At 39.1% G+C, this 19124-nt stretch overlaps 1 protein-coding gene across 3 annotated transcripts in view; it reads left to right on the top strand.

Moving 5' to 3' along the window:
* Positions 1-19124, top strand: part of NBEAL1 (neurobeachin like 1) — a 94463-nt gene that overhangs the window by 21682 nt on the left and 53657 nt on the right. For 2 of the 3 annotated variants that reach the window (XR_010390049.1, XM_026115098.2), the window contains exons 4-11: positions 4222-4383; positions 5743-5824; positions 6026-6153; positions 8187-8269; positions 12232-12317; positions 13889-14195; positions 15120-15226; positions 18645-18731. Coding sequence is in view for 2 of the 3 variants with exons in the window: in XM_026115098.2 (XP_025970883.2) it covers positions 4222-4383; positions 5743-5824; positions 6026-6153; positions 8187-8269; positions 12232-12317; positions 13889-14195; positions 15120-15226; positions 18645-18731 (1042 nt within the window). In the remaining variant the exon portion in view is untranslated. The remainder of the gene's footprint in view (positions 1-4221; positions 4384-5742; positions 5825-6025; positions 6154-8186; positions 8270-12231; positions 12318-13888; positions 14196-15119; positions 15227-18644; positions 18732-19124) is intronic. The other variant, XM_064515267.1, reaches the window with a different exon arrangement.

Here is a 19124-nt window from a genome sequence, read left to right as displayed (position 1 = left end):
ATTAGTGGTTTAGTCTGGACGAATAGACCCATGTGGATTTAGACTCATTTTTCTAACAGATGTAGAGAAAAATTACCAAAACAACATAAGGATAAAGACAGATAATTTCTGTGCTTCATCGGCTGGATTTAAATATCACATTACTTGAGAGCAGATATCAAAGAACTGCTGTTTCTGTGTTTATTTGCATTTGGGATATAATGAGGCATGTGAAAAATGGTACCTTTTTGGGTTTTTGTGTTAGTTCTTATTGCAGGCATTTACAATGTGGAGCTGAGCTTACTGAGCTTGCAGAGAACAAGCAGGTCTGTGTGGCACCACGAAAGCCTGGTTTCCTGTGGTCTTGGAGTGTCTAGGGAGAAATGGGTTTACATGGTGACCTTTGTCTTGTTGAAGTACTCTTGGATGGCTCTGTGCTGCCACACAACCTCTATTCACAGTCCTAAAAGATATTTTGTGCTGCTGCCTCGCTCTGTCACACTTGCCTGAAATTAGTCAAGAGCGTCAGTTAGTAGAAGGGGGACTGACAAGAGCCTGTATCTAAGCACACACTGTGCTTACGTGTGCAGTATTTTCCTTTTAACCCCCACCACGTTGTGGCTTCATACCTAACCTTTAATGTTTTTACTGGAGTTCCTTTCTCTTATTAAAAAGCTATTTCTGTCACTTGATCTTGGAAGTGATAGATGATGCTAGCTCAAATGAGGAACTGAGGGGACTAGTGCATAATTTTTTTCCTTATACAGATCTTGGTGTGCTTTACAGCTCTACTGCACACCTGAAAGACCTCTTGCATTGAAGGGCAAAAGCCAGTAAGTGGTGAGAAACTGCTGGGAGAAGGAAGCTTGTACAGATGTCTGGAAAAAACTAACCTTTCAGAAGACAGGAATTTGTCATCATCTTCCTATTCTTCCATGGAGTTTGGTCTCTTACATTCAAAAAACAAAAAAACCCACGCATTTAAACTTAATGAAATTATTAGGGTTTTTTCCTGAAGGAAGGACTCTTTATTGGTAGTGTCATTTGTTAATCTAATTAATAAGGATATTGTTTCTATAACTTAAAACATAATTTCCTGAAATCTACTTTCAAAATTTGGCAGATGCTACATAACACAGAATTTGGAAATAGCTAAATTTGGAGGATGAGTATTTGCAGTGGTATGATTTGAATGTAGAAGTAGAGCAGGTCTTCAGCTGTACCTCCATCTTTTGCATCTTCTCTAGCGCCCCCACGCCTTTTTTTTACGTTTGTATATTATTTTAGGTAGCTTTAAATTAAGTGGTTCACTAATGGTGTTTACAGCGATTTTACTGCAGAAGGTGAGGATACTCTACAATATAATAGCTATGCTGACAGCTGTGTGCATTGAGCACAAAGGATTAATGCACTCCTCTGTTCTTTTTCTAAGCCATTTATTACATACTTTTGGTATTTACAGTGGGAAGGATAAAACCTTCACCAGCTGGTGGGAGGTTTTTTTTTTTTTTTCCCCCCTCTTCATTGAAGGGGAGAAATTATCACTTAGTCTAATACTTCTGGAAACAACAGAGGACTCCAGAGTGTCATCATGTTCTTTTCTGGTTTCAGTTTGCATGCAGTCAAGCAAAGGAGTGAAGCTAAGTGAAGCTCATCCAAAGTACCATAGACACCATACTTTGTTTATATATGGACTTCAAACCCACATAAAAATGATGAAGGAATCATGATAATCATGCTGATTACACGTTTACTGGAAACTCGATGCTGAAAAGTGAAGTCTGGTTTTCTACAGCCTTTGTTTCTAAGTGGTTAGCGCTTTGGAGGGGAGGGAATGAGTCCTAGTGCGTGGGTTTAAGCTGTAATAGGATGAATACAATTTAGAGAGTAATGTAACTTCCTTTCAAAAACCTGGGACGGCAGAATGAAACTGCATACCCACTTTAAAGCAACGCGGGGACATAAATAAAAGAACCTAAATGCGTCAAGGACTCTCTCAGACTTTAGAAGTAGGGTACCAACAATCAGATAAGAACCTTGGCTAACACATGATTGTGTGGTGTGTTTTTTTCTTTTTCTCCCCTTTTGGAATAGTTACTTTACATAGCTAGTCTTGTCAGGCAATAGCTGGTAGTATGCATCCACAAATCTAACTTGTTGATTTTTGTGGTGATGAAGTAAGAAATTGCTCTGTTGGGTGAAAAGAAGTTTGATTATTTAATCTTTATAGTATATTCAGCTTTAGCAATCCCAGAAGATTGGTGTTTCTTGTGTCATTCTTGCACAATGCAGGGATTTCTAAGAGCTGGTACAACAGTACAGACTTGTAGCTACTGCAGAGCCCACATTCTTTGGGCCGTGAGGCATGAAGGGCGTGCTGTTTGCTTTCGTACACAGCATTTCACAGTGTTACTGAAAGGACTCATTGGCCATTTTAGGAAAGTTACTTCTGGATATGTGATTTCAGCTGTTTAAAAAAATGACAGCCTTCCTCATACAGCGATGGTGAATTCTCAGATTATTGTGAGCAGTGCTTATAGCCCCTGAGCGTGTGGGTCTGCTGGCATCTTGAGGGATGGAGCTGTTATCGCAGAAATGCCACTTTCTTTCTTGGCAGTTGTGGTTGAAAATAGTAGTTGCTCTCAGTTTTGTGGTTAATTTCTCTCTCAGTTCAGACTCCTAGGTCCTACAAAATTTTGGTCAACATTCAGGAAATCATGCTTCAGCAAGATCTGAATAGTATATTACCTAGTTTTGTGAAGAAGCAAGAGAATGAACAGTATTAAGTCCTTGGTATACGCGTGGCTGACACGTGTTTTCTGGGACATGGGAGCTTGCTGTCATTTGTGCCTGCCTAGTTTTACTAAACTGTATCTCAAATTTCCCTTTTCAGTGTTAGAAAGCTAAATGATATGTTGTTCCCTCTTTCCCTCAAATAGCTGATGTCACAGTGTTAATTCTCAGTAGTTGCATTTCTCCAAGCTTTTTGATGCTCATTTTTACACAGATTTATGTATGCAAGTGTTACGTTAGAGAACTTGGGAGTTGTCTGTGTTTTTTGGTTTGTTATAATTTTTCTCCCTGCCTTTGGCTATATTTTAGCCTGTTGTAAACTGTGTCCTGAGGCTTTTCCTGTGTAGAGTTGACAGGGAATGTGTGAGGGTAAGCAGCTGATGCCAAAGGCAGACTTATTTTACCATGTGAAACAGTGGGCATACAGCTTGTTGACAGAAAGCTGCCCATGAACTCTTGCCAAAAGGAGTTTCTATAGTGGTCTCCATCCTGAAAACTATTGTAACGCACCTAGGTATTTCTAGAGTGTTGCTGAAATGGGTTTCTGTATGGCTGTTCTCAGAGCACTGGCTTAGCTACTGTTTTTATTGGTGATTTTTTTTTCCTGGTTCTCTGGTATTTTTCTACAAATCTTTGTTTAGCAGACAACATGCAAGAGTACCTAATGTTCTCCAAGGTGAAGTCTGGACATGCTAGAGTTGTTGTATTTAATCCCAATGGTATTTTTGTCTTCTAAACATAATTAGATAGCAGAACAAAACTGTTTGCTGGGTTAATGATATCCAGAAACTAATAAGGATAGGTCAGCTCTTCATGCAAAACTAATGTGCTAAGAGTCGGATGGGTTGCTGGGAGTCCCCTGCCCCACATTCAGACCCCGATTTTTTTCAGATCATGCCTGATTTAAACTTACTGTGAACTACCGCCTTCTTGTAGCTCCTGTAAGAAAGACATGAAGTTCATTGTGGATGTTTGCCAACTGGATTTCAATAATTAATATTTAATAATTGGCATTTTTTTTTTATTTGGATACTTTTAATCTTCAGTAGGAAATTGAAATTGTTGCTCTTGTATTCAGTTTCCATACACTTCATTCCTTTGGGGGCATCCCTTTTCTTACTTAGGGATTTTCCAGGCCATCTGTTCGCCTGCTCAAGAGCATGCAATTTCTCTGTGGCAATTACTTCATGAAGGTGTTTAGGAATCCATTTAATGTGTTTTTAAAGGTTTTTTTCAATGCATTTCATTGGCAAAAAGAAGATGGAGCAGGCATCTTACCACCAGACATTTCCTTGTACCTTGTTAGAAAGTGTTTGAGCCATCAGTTCCCACAATTCAGTAACCTTTCTTACACAGGTTATTGGGACACTACCCAAGCACACTGAAATATTTTGATAATACAGCATTTGCAACATTATGAACATCTTGTGTATATGGTTTTCTGTTTAGGGTGGATGACATTCCTCCAGGAATATCGCTGCTTCCTGATAACATTCTTCAGGTCTTGAGGCTCCAGCTGCTGCAGTGTGTCCAGAAGATGTCAGATGGACTAGAAGAGCAGCAGCAAGCTCTGTCACTTTTACTTGTGAAATTTTTCATCATCCTTTGCAGGTATTTGTTCTGGCTGCTACCTCAACAAGGCTGTTTTGTTTAAGAAACCTTGATGCAATCCATCAATGTAGGTTCTTATGACATGTACAGTGTGATTTGACATGTTCCAGTAGAAACAAAGAAATGCTACCTGTTGCAGTCCTCAGAATAAACGGGAAGAAAGAGATAAGGGGGAGAAATGCAGTCATCTTGGCAATAATGTTTGCTATGAGAGATGAACTAGAGGGTCCTTAAGATGCATTCATGAGAATTCAAGACATGGTGTACCAGGTATAACAAATACTTTTCAAAGAAAAAGGCAGACTCCAGTAAGAGGTGGAGATGAAATAACTCTCAAGAGAAATGACCAGGAAGAACTGTTTCACATTCTTAGCATGCTTATAATTCTATAAACAGCTTAGGAAATCATTTGGAAACTGACTTATGATAGTATTAATGCAACTGACTTCCTTCTGAAACTTATGCTTTATTCTGTGATTCTGTTTAAAGAGGTAAATAAACTGTTTTGGAGGTCTATTCCACCCAATTTCTTCACTCTTTTATTGCAAACTACATTAACGGAGGAAGGGGATAAAGTGTAATACGGAATCTCTTTTCCTAAGGAGTATTTGAAGAAACTTTTTCTGAACCCTTTGGTTCTCCTTATCCCTGAAACAGCACAAAAGGCTATAGGGCCATGTTTAATTATCCTAGATATTAAATATAAACTGTCTAGTTGGTGGTAGCTCTGTTGCTGAATTACCAACTGCTGTCAGCCTTATTTAATTGTTAAAAAAATTCTCCTTACTTCATCATTAAGTATCTGATTCTTGTGGCTTGTCCTCAAGACTGAGAATTATATGTGCATGCTATTTCTTTGTTACTGTTGATTTAAGGTTCTAAAATAGTTTTAGAGTCTTCTGTTTCTTGGGAGAATTTAAAATACTAAACTGCTTATAAGTAACATACTTGCTAACGTTTTAGAAGCTGTATGGAGCTATGATATCAGTCTCCTTGTGATGCTCTAGGGAAGTGGGAGAAATGAAAGTCGCTGCCTTTGTTATCAGATGCCATTGCTGAGCTCTCTGTTCAGAGGTTAAACAGATTCCCAGGCTCTCTGAAACCCCAAATTCCAGTTAAAATTGGCCTACAGCAGAGAGACTGGGGCTTTGGCTGTACTTGTCTTCCTGTTAGATGAAAACTTGTAGTATTTTACTGTGACAGAAATAAACACTTGAATACATGCAGTCTTTTGGGGAGTATTTTGAACTGCTGATACACTCTTGTATCATTTTAAACTGAATGCTAAAACAAACATTATTTGAACTAGCCACAAATAGTAGGCTGTGTACATTTCTGTGGTTTTTGTTGCCTTTGTAGAAATTTGGCCAATGTGGAAGAGATCGGGATGTGTTCATACATTAACCATGTTATCACCATGACCACATTATACATTCAACAGGTATGTGAAGTTAACAATTCTCATCTGTTATTTTCCCTGTCTGCTACTGCCTATCCCTGCTTATATGATCCTCTTTTTAAAAAAAAGTGCAGCGGGAGGTGTAGGGGAGTATTTCAGGGCTCAAAACTGTTGTTGAGATCATCAAGATTAGCTTTCATCTTTTCAAAATCTTCTGACCCTAACTTTTTTTTTCCTCTTCAGTTAAAAAGCAAAACAAAAGAGAAAGAAGTGGCAGATCAGACCCCAATAGAAGAATTTGTAAGACATGCATTGGCTTTTTGTGAAAGTCTCTACGATCCATATCGGAACTGGAGGCAGCGAATTGCAGGGTATGTGTCCATGAGTACAGGATCATAAATTCTGTTTCTGTGGTAACAAAATATATGTAACAAATAATATGTAAAGTTTCTGACAGAATGATTATTGCCCCATGTCAAACTACAATGAAAGGTAGTTACATGAGTGTTCTTCTGCTCTTGCAATTTTTTCAGGTGTTAAAATTGGTAGCCTTGAGAACTTGACTTGATACTGTTCCCCCCCGCCAAATATGCAGTCTTTAGTGCTAATGAAATTTGATTTCTACCAAAATTAACATCATGAAGCAGGCACACTTGAAACTGAACTCCATTGCCACCAAATTTATCAGGGTACCAGTATATCCTGTTCCATTCAGTGGAAAGCTAAGTTCTGGGGGTTTTTTGGAAGGTGGGAAGATTAAAGAGCCAGGAAATTGGCTTTCTAGAGAAGCTGAACTGGCCCTGCTCTGTGAAGCTACTAGTGATTCACTCTATCTGCTATAACTGGCTCTCCAAAGACCTCTTATAATTTACTATGCAATCTTTTTCATGTATGGTTCTCCCTTATTAGCCTCAAATTCATTACGCTAATTTAAAGGTAGGTGGTCTCGCAGAGTATAGTTAACATGTTTGCTGTGTGTGTGTGCAAGCCCTCAAGTTGCTATTTGCTCCTTGCTGCTGTCATTCAGAGCTGCTCTCCCTTTGATTCCTCTGTTTTTATTAGCACCATTTTAGTGTACGCCAAATATTGGATGTGTGTGTGCAAATACCTGTGCGCACAGAGAGACTGCATCTCACGTTACGTAGTCTTGTAAAACCCCAGGTCCGTCCTTATGACTTAGATCCTGTAGAGGTGTGCTGTACTTGTGCAGCAAGTCACTCTTCAGGACTCTTCAAATAGAGAGTGGAGGCCGTATGAGCTGCAGTGGTGTGCCTTGGCTGCCGGGTCCCTCCGTAGCTGGAGACCTGTAGCGTGTCATGGCACTGCATGGGCTGCAATTTTTGTGAGACTGTCATTAACAACACTGCTTCTTGTTCCCTTAACAGCTTGAATTGTTATGCATGAAGTAGTAAGTGGCATGTAAGGACCACAACTTCTATTTTTGTACAACATGAGAATTACGCCCTTTCTAGAAGAGAGCACAAGTTCACACCACTCCTCATTCATGGTCTTCCTACATACTGCTAAGCTACTTCCAGATTTAGTGTGGGTAATGCTAGCCCATTTCACTGTATCTTAGGTAGTGTATATGTACTCAAAATCCCTGAGCCTGCACTCAGGGAAGGTACAGAAATGGAGAACAGATCAATATAATCACACCAGTGAAAACTTGTTTTCTTTGGAATTGTCTGAATGTGATTTTAATGTCTACTGTAAATTCAAATAAATGTATTTGGTAATTCAGTCTAGAGTTGAAAACAAAATTAAGTCAGAGGGTGTACCAAGAGGAGTTTGGCTGTATCTGACAAACATGAAGCTCTTTCCATTATTTTCTCCTTTCAGAAACTGACTCATTCTTCTAAAGCGATGGAAGAAGGAAGTCAAAAATGGGGCAGGGGAGGAGGGTGGAATTAGGGCAAAAGAAGTTTCTGAAGATAGTATAAATATGTTGCATCTTTTGAAAAGATGTTTATAAATGTGGAATCACTGCCTTACAGTTGGTTTTGTTGGTTCCTGCCTCCCTCCTGCCTCCCTCCCTCCTCCCCACCCCCCCAATCCAAGGTACCTATAATAATGTTTTGTGCCTGTTTCAAATTGCATGGTTAAGAAATTTGGCAGGCCAGCTGATGGCTTAGTTATAGTAAGCAAGGACTAAATAGCAGATTGTTAGCTTTTCTTTAAGCTAAGCCATATTATAAAATGTTAAGGCGTTTCTAGGAGTGGAACAGTAAACACAGGATTAGCTGTGATTCATTTTCTCAGGATGAAGTGATTTTTTTTTCCCTCCCTCATCCTGTAGACAAAAGATAATTTCTGGATGTTGGCAGTGTCTTTTCTTATGAATAAGTCATAAACAAAGATGTATCTAATTTCTTTGGGGTATCTTTTTTTAATGTAATTGCAGACGTATCCTTAGCACAGTTGAAAAGAGCAGACAGAAGTATAAGCCAGCTTCCCTCACAGTTGAGTTTGTCCCTTTCTTTTACCGTAAGTATTATCACTGGCATGTTTGAAAATGGTTATCTTTGCAGTAATGAACTTACTGATTTGAAGTTCCATTCCACAAAGAATGTCTGATAAATATAAAAGCCTCTTACTTTCTTTTTGAGGCTGAATGAAGTGGGTTGTTTTGTTTGCTTGGTTTTGTCTCTTTGTACTTAAAAATTTGGCTTTGAGTATCACCATCTTGCCATCCTTATTTGTGGTATTTTGGTCTCTAAAAGCCTGGCTTTTTTTTCTTCCAGACGCTTATTCAGTGCCTACTGTGATTTACTAGAGCTGATTCTGTGAATTGCCACTTTTAACTTTTTATTGTGGTGCATATTGCAATTACACATAAGCTCCCTGTAGCAACTGTATTGAAAACTGTGCATGCATTTCTGTCTCTAAATATGATATAGCAGCTAGAAACAAGGAAACTCAGTACCATGTGACCAGCAAATGCTCCATTTCTGTCTCTAAATATGATTTAGCAGCTAGAAACAAGGAAACTCAGTATCATGTGACCAGCAAATGCTCCTTGGACCACAGTTTGGGAAACTGTTCTGTTTTGTCTCTGATTAAGTCATTAAAGTATTGTGACTGCCGCTTTGGAATTCATGTGCTTTTACCATTGCAGGCTGGCTGAGTGGAAAAGAAGGACTCGTGTGGCCATGTTCTGTACTTAAACCTAGCTTAGATAACAGCCTTTTAAAGCGCTGATATGCAGAGACTTGTGTAATGGTTTAGTCTCTTCTGCATACTGTGCAGAAGAACTGGAGTATCCTCCAGAAGATTGGAGTATCCTTAATGTAGAACAATGAGTAAGTTAAAATACTCTCAGCAACATGTGAAATAATATACGTTTACTAACGAGTAAGTGTTCTTCCCATTAATCAGTGAAGATTCCCTTTTGTTTCTGTGGCAGAGACTTCCTAGGCCCGAATCCACCAGAAAAAACTGGCAGAACCTAAGTCTAAGTTCACTGTGACTTCATGCACTTAGTCTGATAGCTAAGAGAGCTCTCCTTGTTTAAAAACACATATTTGCTCTTAGGATGCTTAAGGGTTTATTTCTGTATGTAACCAGAACTTTTTCAGTCCTTATAGGACAGATCAGCTAAAGAAAAGCATAATCAGTTGTAGGCTCCTAGGATTCAGCTTTGGGAGCTAGGCACCTAATCTTTTGCTGTTCAAGCTTTTAATTTTTGTCTGCTCTGAAAGAACTATATTAGCAAGCCTATGTAGTCTCTTTAGTAGAGTTTCAGCTAATGCTGATGAAAGAATACTCATTCTCATACAAGTAATACTAGATCATTAAACAAAGTATCCTAGGAGAGGGCATTTTACCATTTGCTCTGCACAATTTAAATTTAGAGGTGTGCCTGTTAAGGGTTTTGTTTCTAAACGCTGGCGATGTTTAAGTGTTGGTCAGGCATAGTTAATTTCTGCCTTCTATGTGTTTCCCTCATATGTCTTCTCCAATGAACTTGCAGCAAAATTATTTTATAGAATAGAATTTATTGAATTTATCAAAAAACCTAAACACTGGTATTTACCAATGAGATTAGGCTGTGGTAGCTTTCCCCTCTGTTAGTCTCAGCTCCCAGAATGGATGGATCCATGTTGAGAATGGTGCTAAAGATCTGTAGCTGGGACTTAACTGCATGTTTAAGAGCTGTGCCAAACTGGGAATTAAAAATGTTCCCTTGCATGGGATGGAGGGGTGGAATGAGTTGTCCTGTTACCCAGTTCTTGAACTGCCATAAGCCTTCCCTGAACAGAAGAGTTTGTTTCCTCAGTTCTTGTACAGGGGAATTGATGGTTGAGTGACTGATAGAATTAGCACCTGTTATTGCTTTTGCAAGGGTAACGTTAATAATCTCCATGTGAGTCATAGTTGAGTTAGCCTAGCTAACTGGAGAAAAAATCAGAATTTCAAGAAGGGAAATATAAGCAAATAACATTGTCTGAAAGTATCACCACACTCGGGGAAACTTTGTATATGTAAAAACAATACCCTATGGTGAGGGCATGGAGAGTGCAGGCTCCCCCTGCCAGTTATGCTGATGTAGTGGCTAGCTCTTCAGGGATCTGAGCCAACAAAACACTACTTTTAAGGAGAAAGGGCAGAGGGGAAGGTGGGATGTCCAGCTGGTTCGCTCCCAGCCCTGCTGAGTGCCCTGACATGCTTCACTCTTGTGTCAGCTGATGCTGAGGGAACGGAGGCAGCTGTTTATCAGCTGCAGCGGTGGGGTGAGAGGGAAATCAGCCCTGTCTACAGCTAGCTGCTAACTCAGCTTGGCTTTAGTGTCAGATAGCATGTGAAGAGATGATGTAGAATTAGAAATAAAAAGGAAAATTTTACTCCTAGCATGGTGACAGTCATGAATTTGGTGTCTCTGGGTTTGTCTTGCATTCTCCACTGCAGTAAACCTAATTTTCCATCTGCTTGTTGTGATGCCCTTCTCTGGGTAATTAAATAGAGCAGTAGCCAAGAAGAACAGACAGCTGAGACCAGTAAAATGCCATTGCCTTCGTGCCAGAGCACTGGAAACCCACTCCAATGGCTGCTACTGAGGAGTGCCATCCACAGGGGCTCTCCTCCCCGCTTGCTACCCCTGCATTACCTTCTGGTTCCTCCTAAATCCTTTAGCTATCATACACTGTGACTGAGCTATGGGTGTGTGAATTGACTGGCAGACAATCATCTGCTGGCTGACCAACTGGCCGAAGAAACAGAACAAAAAACTGTTGAGCTTATGCTTCAGGCTTTCCTGCCATGGCAGCACTAATTTGAGTCTTTTTCTCTCCACCCACCTAAGGACTTTTTTTTTCGCTGTTTGCTAGGTACTGCACTACTGAATTAATCTGAAGTTTCCCAAAAGGTTCAGATCTATAAGTCAAGGGAGTGTTTGGACCAGCACACTAACACTGTGATCATTTAGGCTTTTTTCCCTTTGAAAACAAAGTTTTAAAAATAGCTGTGCAATTTTCTGTTAAAGCAGGCTTATATATTCAATTTGTTGCTTAGCATTAATTTGGTAATTGACATAAAGGTTATATTATTATTTTAATGAACATAAAAAGCTAGCATTTAAAACTTCTATTGCTTGCTTAGAATCTCACTTTAAAAAAACCCAAGTGAATAACAGTCCTAGCTTATAACATTATTGGGAATTTTTTCAATTGCTAATTCCAGTAAAATAATACTTTGTAGTTTCAGTTGCAGCTACTTTGAGTCTAGAGTTATGGCTATAGCAACAATACCAACAATATCCGTGTTGATATCTATTGCAAAGAAGAGTTTCTGAGGCTGTTTATAAGCAATTTACATCAGAGATGGCATGAGAAGAGATGCAGGATAATTATCTTAGAAGAGCCTGTGCTAGAAAGGTTACAGACCTGCACAGACTTCCCTGGAAAGTTTAGTTTGGGAGCAAGTTCAGGCACTGTTTTTCTGACAACATGCACTGGGTATGGCATGAGCCTTTCTGTGCTGTAGCTGCTCTAACCTCTGTCATATCCATTAACTCTCCAGCTTGCATATTAGCATGTCCTTATATTTCTTAATAATTTCTTATGGACAAAATGGGCTAATTTTACATTATGGATCAGATCAATGATTACTGTATCTGTAGTTCTGTCAGCTTGCATGAGACTGTGCTGTTTTATGTAAGATGGAGGTCTGGCCCTGTGAATTCCTGATAAATATAGTGTTGTCATGTTACTTTTTCATAACACTGGGACTGATGTGTTTGCATCAATTTATTGTGATTATGGTTGTGATTCAACTTATGTAAAAGAAAGCAGAGATTATGTAGCTGAAATTTTGTTTAAAACTTGTATGGTGATAAGGAGTAGTGGAGCTTATTTTTAATTGTTTCAGCATTTTCTTTGGAGGAAAAACACTTTGTATAATTTCCATGACCAAAATAAAGAATCCTACTACTTTTTCCTTATTTCAATCAGAATGCTTTCAAGAAAGTGAACATCTCAAGGAAAGCCTTAAATGTTGTTTGCTACATCTCTTTGGAGCTATTGTGGCTGGTGGTCAGGTAAGGATGTTCTAAATCCTTTTCAGCTTCCAAAGCCTCCAACTTTCTGTTTGCTGTTTAAGACTTGCGGCTGATGGGTTATGAGAAATGCATAAATGAGATTTGCTGAATATAGATTAGTTGTTTGTCTTGTGAAGTTTGGGGCTAATGCTAAAAGCTAGGTCAGATGGCAGTGGAAAACTGCTGTCCACAATAACTAAACATTCATGTGAACTTAGTCATATTTTCACATCATAAAAAATGTGAGTGTGCTAACAATTTCCACCTGAAAAGATGCAAGTTTTATAGCAACACTTGAAATATATCTAGCTTGCTTCTTAATGTGAGGGAGTAGGCTTTATCACTGGGAGGCACAAGGTCTTCGTAGTTGGAAGTAATCTGACATCTTTGAAATAATGTGAAGAAAAGGGGATCTCTGAAAGATGCTAGTTCTTCATCAGCAAAGCCAGCATCCACTCTGGCTGACTCTTGTAATGTTCCACAAGTAGATATTGCTTCTGATGATCCATAAGAGTGTTTTTTACAATGCTGTCAGAGAATGGCAAGGGTAGGTGCTGCTCTGCAAGGGAAAGCAAGCAGGGGGCCAGACATGACAACTTGACAGGCAGAGGTGGTCAGCCACACTGACAAGAGGTGCAACCCCACCATACCCGAACAAGGTGAGTAGAGCAGGTCCAGTGACAGAAGCCAGGGTCAGCTGGCCCAAATCACTGGGCAAGCCCATAGTGACAAAGCCTGAGATCAAGCCAGGAAGTCTAGTTGGGACATCAGGATTCAGTCTAGTGATGGTAACCGGAGTCAGCCAAGAGTCCAGTAGTTGTGAGGCACATCCATATCGTGATGAGGCAGGCCCAAGGTCAGCCTAGGCTGTCAAATCTGTGGGTCAGGATCAAGAGGGTACATGGCCAGGCACAGGCATGGCTGCAGCGTGGCTCAGGCAGGGACCAAGGGTGGGAGACGCAGCTTAAATGCAGCTGCTGAGAGAAGGCAGGGAGCCCCTGCCGAGCCTTCTCACAGCTCTTCAAGGCTGAACTGCACCAGATTGGTGGCTGGGAGCCCAGGCAGCCAAACCCCCTGGCACAGGGGCTGGGGGAAGTGTACTCAGGGCTCTGACAAATGTGTGCTAATTATTACGTTCTCTTTAAAAGTTTGAAGTATTATGAATCTGACTATGTGGAAGGAGGGATTGAAAAAGAAATTTCAAGTGAAGGTTTATTTAGATTTGGCAGAGTTTATTGAGGCAGCCTTAAAAGAAATGTCATTTAAATGTTTAACGTTATAACATCCACTTAAATGTTACATTATTTTTATAAAATTCTTCTTCTCTGTAAGCATTCTCTTTGAAAAAGAAAGCCTAATTAAATAAGATGGGCAGCATTTCTTATGTAGCAATCAATATAATTCAAGTAGAAGGTTTAGTAGCTATTTCCCAATTACCATGCATATCTGGGACAGTTGCAGTATTGTACCTTACATGATTTGGATGACTCAATGAAAACTGTTGGTTTGAAGGGGTCTGGGATTTTTTTAATATACTTAATCTTCCTCCCCCCGCCCCCCATGGGTTTCAGAGGAATGCTCTTCAAGCAGTATCTCCTGCCACCATGGAAGTCTTGATGCGTGTTTTAGCAGACTGTGACAACTGGGATGACAGGAACCCAGAGGAAGTGAGCAGGAAGGCAGAGCTGACTCTGAAGTGCCTGACAGAAGTTGTCCATATCCTTCTAACCAGCAGTTCTGACCAGCGGCAAGTGGAGACCAGTACAATACTGGAGAACTATTTCAAGTTGCTTAATTCGGACCATTCAGCCTTACCTAATGCAAGACGATGTAGGCAGTGGGAGAAGAGGTTCATAGCACTACAGGTCCAAATGCTAAGTGAGTATCCAACTGTACAGTTCCTTTTAAATGTCTCTTGATAGTAACTCAGAAACAAGCAATGGTTGAGATGGCTGCCATTTAGCCAGTGTGTCAAGGTTCAAGGACTGCAAAGGAAGAAGTTACAAATGCAGCACCTCTTCCAGTCTGTCTGTCTGTCTGTCTGTCTCTCTCTCTCTCTCTCTCAAAAAACAAACAAACAAAAACTTTTCTAGGCAACAGCTGCCACTCATCAGTGCCTTGATAATTGCAGGGTAAGAAGGGTTTGTAAGAAGATAGCGTCTGGTGGCTATTTTGTGATTGTTCACTGCAAATGGCATTATTGTCAACATTGGCCAAAGATGCTGGTTTTAACCTTAGGCTCTAAGTCACTGGATAAGCATTTAGGATTCCTCTCCTCCTCTCCCCACCCCTCCCCAACTTTGATGTTTAGAATGGCAAAAATAGCTATTTCCTTTCCCAAAACTGGAAGAAAACTGGGGAGAGGTATTGAGGTGATGAAGAATGCTGATAATGTAAGGCTGCTGTGGAATGCAAAGGCATCACTTGATGAGGAAGCAAGTTTGTTTGCTGCTTTAAAAATAAATAAATAAAATAAGCATGCTGCTTATATACTTGCAAATGGAAAGGATTTTAAAGAAGCCCCAGAGCAATCAGAGATTTGGTAGCTGAATTCTTTTCCAGATATAGTATGCTACATGATAATTTGCATCAAAGTGTTTAGCTTTAGGCCTAGTGCTCTGTGCGAAAATGCACATCACTTTTGATTGAAAAATTTAAAAGCTTGTAGTTTGTTGTGTTATTTTTTCCCATGTTTGCTATGTACCATTTTTTAATCCTTTTCAAAATGTAATATGGAGAAAAATGTATGATGGATTTGGGAAGTGTTTTGTCTCTGATGCCAGTTCTGTTTTGATTTTGTAGACACCATCACAGCCATGTTAGACTGCACAGATAGGCCTGTTCTGCAGGCAATTTTCCTTAACAGTAACTGCTTTGAGCATCTCATTCGACTGCTGCAGAACTGCAAGGTAAAATTTCCCCTATCAGCATATCTTTAACAAAACTTTATCCTTTTTGTAATAGTGCAGGTATAATAACCTTTATATTTTTCTTTCTACATTAGATACAACTTTGTAGTCTTTATATGCTGAAGGTAAAACTTTGGCTTGAATAGAGCCATTTATTCCATGAAAGATCTAAAAGGTCTGAGCTGCTCAAGTTCTCTTTTGTCTAATGAAGTAGAGGTGTTTCTTGTCTTCCTTGTGATAAGGTGATGAATGCATATTCTGAGTCCTTCTGAGCAAAATACCTTTATGGACACTGTTTTGTCCCTAAAACTGAAGGTGGTTATAGGAATTGTCCCACCTACCCCCCCCCCCCTTTTTCTTTTTTTCCTATAAATATGCTGTCGCTGGATTGCTGGGAAGTCACTTAAAACTACTGCCAGATGGAGGCCTGAATTGTAATTTCAGAGACTTATTTTTCAATTAAAAGAAAAAACTTTCTGGTGTGACTTTGTGAGTGTTTCAGAATACTTGGTTGTGAGTCCTGTGTAGCTGATGTAAAAAATGAGCCCTAGCTGTTACAAATGCACTTCTTGAATTGTTTTCCTAGGTAGGATGTAGCATTCACATAGATGTATATAGGCAGTTTGTTTTCCTCTTAATCCCAGATGGTCATAATTTATATGCCAGTGCCTCCCACTGGTTGTTTTGTAAACTTCATGCTTTCCCATCCAAAAAACATAGATAACTTTCTGGAATATTGTATTTCCGTTTGTGGTATGTTGGTAACATGGTTATGTTGAGCTCTTCTAATACTAGATAATCGAGTGCTAGCTGCAGTATTTGATTTGATTCAAATCCCTTTAGATTTTTCCATTAGAACATATTTCAGTACAGTAATATATTGAAAATCTATATGTTTGAATTATGGCTTAATTGTAGTTAAACGGCAGAATGCCAATTGGAAGTGTTTTGAATAGTGTTTGTGGGTGTGGGATTTGCTTGTTTTTTTTTAATTTTGTGCTGAAAATACCTTATGCTTGACCTTTCCATTCTAATTCTGTGTTTGGGAATCTGTGCCTATTCTTGTACTGACCTTGTACCCTACAAGAAACTTCTTTTCTGGTTTCTTAAATCATCAAGCAGTGAGATGCTTACCTGCTCATGACTTGGCTTCTGCTGTCATTTAAACAAATGGAATTTAGAACTAAAAGCAGGAGCACTTACTCTATTTTTACAGCTTGTTCCCTTCATTTTTACTCTGCCTGTATTTCATAATGATGTTGTAAGATATGCTTTTCTAAGCCCCCTCCTTTTGGTGAGGTATTTTTTTCTGTCTCTCACATTACTGTTGTTTTCTTGATTGGGTATCAATGCTGCCAGTTTGCTGCATAGTATTTTTTAAACCTTTTTTCAGTCAAAATATCCCCAAAGATGGCTGGAGGGGGTATTTGTGTTTGTGTTTTCAGTATACTATAGCTCCTTTCCTTTAAAAGACAAATTGCAAAGATGAATTTAGCTGTGGAATTAGGGTTTCTTCTAATTAACCATGGGGGGTGGTTTCTATTTCTGAATCTCTTCCTTACCTGTGAAAATCTTTCTTGCCATTGGATTCCCCGGCAAGCTGTTTTAAGCACAGTTCTGCAGCACCACGGGTAGCAGGAGAGTCCAGGTGTACTGTATCTGAAACTCAGGAAGCTATTGGAACTTCAGCAAATCTGGAGAGCAACACTTTTTCATCAAAAGAAGGGGTAAAGAAAAAACATACCATCATTTCTGCTATGGATATACCAAAGTACTTGGGGTATTCAAGCACGTACTTCTGGTCATACTTGAAAATCGTTTGCTATTTAGCAATCATCTAAAACTTAAAGCTTATTCCATTTTTGATGGTTTCAAGGCTTATGGACAAACTATACAGTAGGGTTAGAAATCTGCCCAAGAGCTTTTCAAAACTGCTCAGTTAAGTCTTGGTAGTCTGAATGTTGCCCTCTGCTTGTAATATCCAAGAAGAGGGACTGTATTTTACAGGGGTTTATTCTACGCTAAGAGCCATTTAACTAGGTGTTTTATAGGTCTTGTATCTCTTCTTTTAAATGCTCTTAGAGATCAGAATTTGAGCAAAGCACGGTTACCTCTAGCAATAAGAAAACATGATTATCTGGACAGCTTTAAGATAGAAGAATTAGAGCCATATGGGCACTTTAAAATTTGTTTTTTCCTTTTTTCCCCTTACTACATATGTTATCAAAACTGAAGTAACTCATTTGAAACAAATGCTTTCCTTTTGCATGTCTGCATTTGCTCCTGTTTGATGTTCTTGCATCCAGTTGTTAATGTTACGACGTTCTGAGATAGATTGTAGCTATTGTGCAGTATTAAGTGCTCTTGAGTACAATGTGCCTTGCAGGATTACTGGAGTTTCTATGTATGTGCTTTCACATTCATGTAAGTCAAAGTAATATTCTGAATGTTGTCCTTCTGCTTGCCCTTATTGATGGAAAGTGATTTCTTAGGTTGCCCCATTTCAGAAACAACACCTAACAGAAAGTGTAACAAAATGTATGAGGAACAGCTGGCAAATGCTTAGTTTTTACCTACTGAAGGGAAGTGTTTCCCCTTTTCTGGAGGGACTTTTAAAATGTGTTGATCGGGATTTTTTTTTAACATCTGTTTAGCATATAAACCAGAAGAGGATAAATTTCAGTCCTGATTAGATGATATCTAAAGTACGTGCAAAATTGAGTGCAATAGAATATGAAGATATTTGAGCAAGCTTTAAACTTGCAAATTCAAGTACTGACTAGGCATCTAGCTACCATACACAGAGCACTTTTTTAACTATAGATGCAGTGTAGGTGGTATATGTTCAATTTAAAGCTATTTCTAACCTGTCAGACCACTGGGTTGATAGATATTTTACTTCTGTCTCCTGCCTTAAAGGCTGTGTGCCTCAGAAATTCTGCTGCTGTTGCTGTTCCAAATGTTATGTCTGGGTGTCTTCAGCCTTCATTTAGGATGAAACAGAAGTGGAAAACAGTGAGGCATCTGTATCCATTTCTTTATTAATGCCCCACTGTTGTCTTTATTTCTTACAAGTAGATTTTTGAGAACTTCCTGTCATGTTGCTTATTGTAAATCACAAATGCTAAGCCAGTGACCAATACAACATCTAACTAGCCATGTTTCCTTGTCTCAGCAATTACATATGTTAATTTTAATCCTGGAAAACAAAAATGCAGTAACTATATAGCAATAATATAATGTAATCTTCAGTACTGTAATTATTAACAGAAGACTAATATTATTGGAGGATTGTGTCTCACCAGTGTGAGAACTCACTTTTATGTGAAATGTAAATCCAAGGCAGCCTCCACAGATTTGGCTGCAGGTAACTATTTAATGCAATTATTTCCATTATTCTTGTCTCTGTTTCTAACAGCTGTTTTTAAATGCTAACAATAAAGTGGCAGACAAGAGTGAAAAAGACCTTGCCAACAAATTACTGACAGAAATGAATGAGGACCAGGTACCTACTTAACCTGTATTTTGCTTCACTAGAAGTTAAGACACAATGACAGGAAAATTAATTCCTGTGCTTCACCTTAACCATCTTCCTTAAACCTCATGCAGCAAATTGAACTTATGCTGCTGCACAAATCAGTATTTCCAATCTGTGGTAATTTTTTTATTAACAAATTGAGTTCAACTTCAGTTCTATTTGTCTGCCTCAAGTTCCAGATATTTGCAGTAGATTGAGCCTCAGTTACACTTCTTTTTATTTGAGGAAGGTGAAGTACATGAATGGAATCCAAATAAATTCTATCAATGTGGTGGTGATTTTTTTTCTTCCCCCCTTTCCTCTTTTTTGCTTCTTTGTCTCAGCACTGTGGTGTCTGGATTCTGGGGCTTTGTTTGTGAA

The sequence above is a fragment of the Dromaius novaehollandiae genome, chromosome 7 (assembly GCF_036370855.1).
Source record: "Dromaius novaehollandiae isolate bDroNov1 chromosome 7, bDroNov1.hap1, whole genome shotgun sequence".
NCBI classification, from domain to species: Eukaryota; Metazoa; Chordata; class Aves; order Casuariiformes; family Dromaiidae; genus Dromaius; species Dromaius novaehollandiae.
The sequence above is the reverse complement of the archived record's forward strand: the minus strand, read 5'-3'. Positions and strand labels throughout refer to the sequence as shown.